The 3,160-nt window shown below is 37.3% G+C and overlaps 1 protein-coding gene across 1 annotated transcript; it reads right to left on the minus strand.

Moving 5' to 3' along the window:
* Positions 1–351: 351 nt before the first annotated feature.
* LOC118924123 (olfactory receptor 5V1) lies at positions 352–1,296 on the minus strand. Its single transcript, XM_036908627.2, has one exon. It carries the CDS (start codon positions 1,294–1,296, stop codon positions 352–354), a length of 945 nt encoding a protein of 314 aa, XP_036764522.1.
* Positions 1,297–3,160: the final 1,864 nt, after the last annotated feature.

Here is a 3,160-nt window from a genome sequence, read left to right on the forward strand (position 1 = left end):
ACATATAGGAAGTAATACATATATAAAGAAGGAAGGAAAAGGAAAATACCAGAGGTGATGTCCAGCAAACACATATTGCATGAAGAGGCACACCATCTTCAGATTGGAGGATTCAGGAATGCACAGTATCAATAAGAAGAAAGTATGTAAAAAGAGTAACATTAGTGCCTCTTGCCAGGACTAAGTAAAACTCAAGAATATGTACACCTAGGGTTAAGTATGCCAGCTGTTCAATACCTTTCCCAACACTGTGATCAACTTATAAATTGAACATCACTACAAAGAGCTGGCTGGTGAAAAGTTAATTTTTTGATACAAGATTATTGACCACAGGTAAGTGAATGTGGAATATCACAAAGGAAAGTGCGGCTGCCATTTTCTCCCCACAGCTTTCATAGCTTCTTTGATGTCCTTATTCCTCAGTGTGTAAATTATAGGGTTTAGCATGGGAGTAACCACACTATACAGTACAGAAATCAGCCTGTCTTTCTCCAATGAGTAAGTTGAGATGGGCCTTACATATGTGAAAATGGCACTGCCATAATAGAGAAAGACAATGATCAGGTGTGAGGCACATGTAGAAAAGGCTTTGCGTCTCCCCTCTGAGGAGCGGATCCTCAAGATGGTGGAGATTATGTAAAGGTAGGAAAGGACAATACACAGGAAAGGAGTCCAACCAATGAAGACTCCAATGGCAAGCAACGCAAGCTCATTGGCTGAAGTGTCCCCACAAGACAAGATCAGCAAAGGGGGTATATCACAGAAGAAATAATTAATCTGGTTGTTGTTACAGAAGGGCAGGTGGAATGTCAGTATCGTATGTACCACGGAATTGAGGAAACCACCAGTCCAGCATGAGGCTGCTAACTGGCTGTATAAGACCTTGTTCATAATAACTGAATACCGTAGGGGTTTGCAGATTGCAATGTAACGATCATATGCCATTGCTGCCAGGAGGAGACACTCTGAACCTACAAAGAAAATGAATGCAAAAAGTTGTGCCACACAGCCCCCATAAGAAATACTCTTCTTCTCTGATAGAAGATGCACCATCATCTGGGGGACACTGGTGGTGGTGTAGCAGATGTCAAGAAAGGCCAGATTCCCTAGAAAATGATACATGGGTGTGTGTAGATGTGAATCAGCCACAGTCACCAAGATGATGAATGTATTTCCTCCCAAGGTACAGATGTAAGTCAGAAAGAAAATGGTGAAGAGTAAAAATTGCAAATCATTTAGGTTGGAGAATCCCAAAATGATGAATTCAGACAGAGCTGTTAGGTTCTCTCCTTTCATGATGCTGCCCTGTTTCCTTTTCGGAACTGGTTTAAAGAGAAGCACAGATTACAATAATTACATGCTGCAGTAGCAATGGTCTGCAAAACAAGCACACAAGAGTGTTACAAATGAAAAGTGTCTTCATCAGATTCCAACCAGAAGATCAAGATCCCTTCACAAATCATTGTTCATGCCTATTACCAAACACAGCTCTAAGTACATCCAGTGTTTTTTCACTTGTAAGTAAAATCTCTAAAATATACAGAATGGACAAAATTTAATTAAAAAGAAAAGTCACAAAAGGGCACATACACCCTAAGCGTCCTCTGTTAATAATGGCTGTGTCAAGTCCACCTGCATTTTCTTGGTGAGATGTGAATGTTTGTTACAGTATAAACTTTGTAGAACTCTGGGCTCCATTGCTTTCTTTAAAGCCATCCCTACACCCCCTTCTGATCTTGGATGCCTATATAAAATTTAAGTTGTTATATTTTATATAGGTTGACAAGGACATTTGATTTATAAGGGGATGCAAAAATCCCATCTCTTTTTGTAAGGTCAATTAAATGAGGAAATGGTTAGCATGTCTTGACACAAATACCCTTACAGTTCATATCTGTGAGTCTGGAGAAACAGGCATTGGGTAAGGATTCCAACTATTATGACCTCTGAGGACAGAGCAGATTTTAGACTAAGGGGAACATATTAGCTTTCCAGTTGTTATTCATTGTGATAAGATAAATCACATACTTATTGACCTTTCATATTCACTACAGAGCTTCAAAACAGGTGTTATTATCCTTGTTTTGCAGATCATGCTTTTAAAGTTCAGAGAAGTTAAGTAATATGTCTAAGGTCACACACCTAATAAGCACTAGAAAGGGACCAAACCTAGTTATGTCTAAGTCCCTAACTCCAACTCTTTCTGTACCTAGAAAGGCAAGAAGGTTTCATTCTCCAAGTCAGTTCTGTTGCTGAAGGCACTTTTCCATGGTGTGTCCTAACTCAGAGAAAAAGTGTCCTAATCTTCAGCAATTTCAACTATGAATCAAGGAGATGATAGTAACAGCATGAATTCCTTCTGTTAACCTTATGCAAAACTATGCTTTAAGAAACACAATAAATAAAATAGAGTATGTCAAGATAATATGACAAAAAAAACCCTACATTTTATTTTGACTTCAGAGGTATACACACACACACACACACACACACACACACACACACACACACACAGATATATGTAGCATGTTTTTCAAAAATCTCCCAGAATTTTCTTTCTACTCTCCCTTCTTTCCCCATCCACTCATGCTCTCCTCTCAGGTAACTATATGAAACAGTTTTACACAGGACAATATTGTACTATCCTCTTGCTCTCAATTATGGGATTTCCAGGTTTTCTTGACATCTCTGCTCAATCATGGAGACTAAAAAGAACCCATCTTGGTGTTCAGTCCAACCACTTGTAGTCACTTCCCTTTGGTAGCAGTTCATCCTATCAATATTTTCAATAAATTATCTAATAACTTTTGTACTAAGTTATTGGTGCCAAAGAGAATTATGTCAAAAAGAGTGTCATAAATTTGATATGATATAATGCCTGAACTATACCAATAATTATGGATACTTTGAGTTTATATTTAAATTCCAAGTTCATTCTTTAAATTGTTAGACAAACCAAAATTCAAAGGAATTGTTTTTTATATTGTAGAATGCTTTAGAGTGGTTCTAAAAGATATAGTACTTGCCCAAGATTCACTTTTAGATAGTGTTATCCATCTTCTGTGTTCTACTTTTTTCTGATTAAAATTAATGTGTTTGTTCAAGGGAATATTTGGAAACCATAAAAAGAAAATAAAAAACATTAAAAATATTCTCAGTA

The sequence above is a fragment of the Manis pentadactyla genome, chromosome 16 (assembly GCF_030020395.1).
Source record: "Manis pentadactyla isolate mManPen7 chromosome 16, mManPen7.hap1, whole genome shotgun sequence".
NCBI lineage: Eukaryota > Metazoa > Chordata > Mammalia > Pholidota > Manidae > Manis > Manis pentadactyla.

Bases quoted from the DNA above. Each gene is read 5' to 3' on its own strand.
- LOC118924123 (XM_036908627.2), bottom strand. From the start codon at position 1,296: ATGAAAGGAGAGAACCTAACAGCTCTGTCTGAATTCATCATTTTGGGA.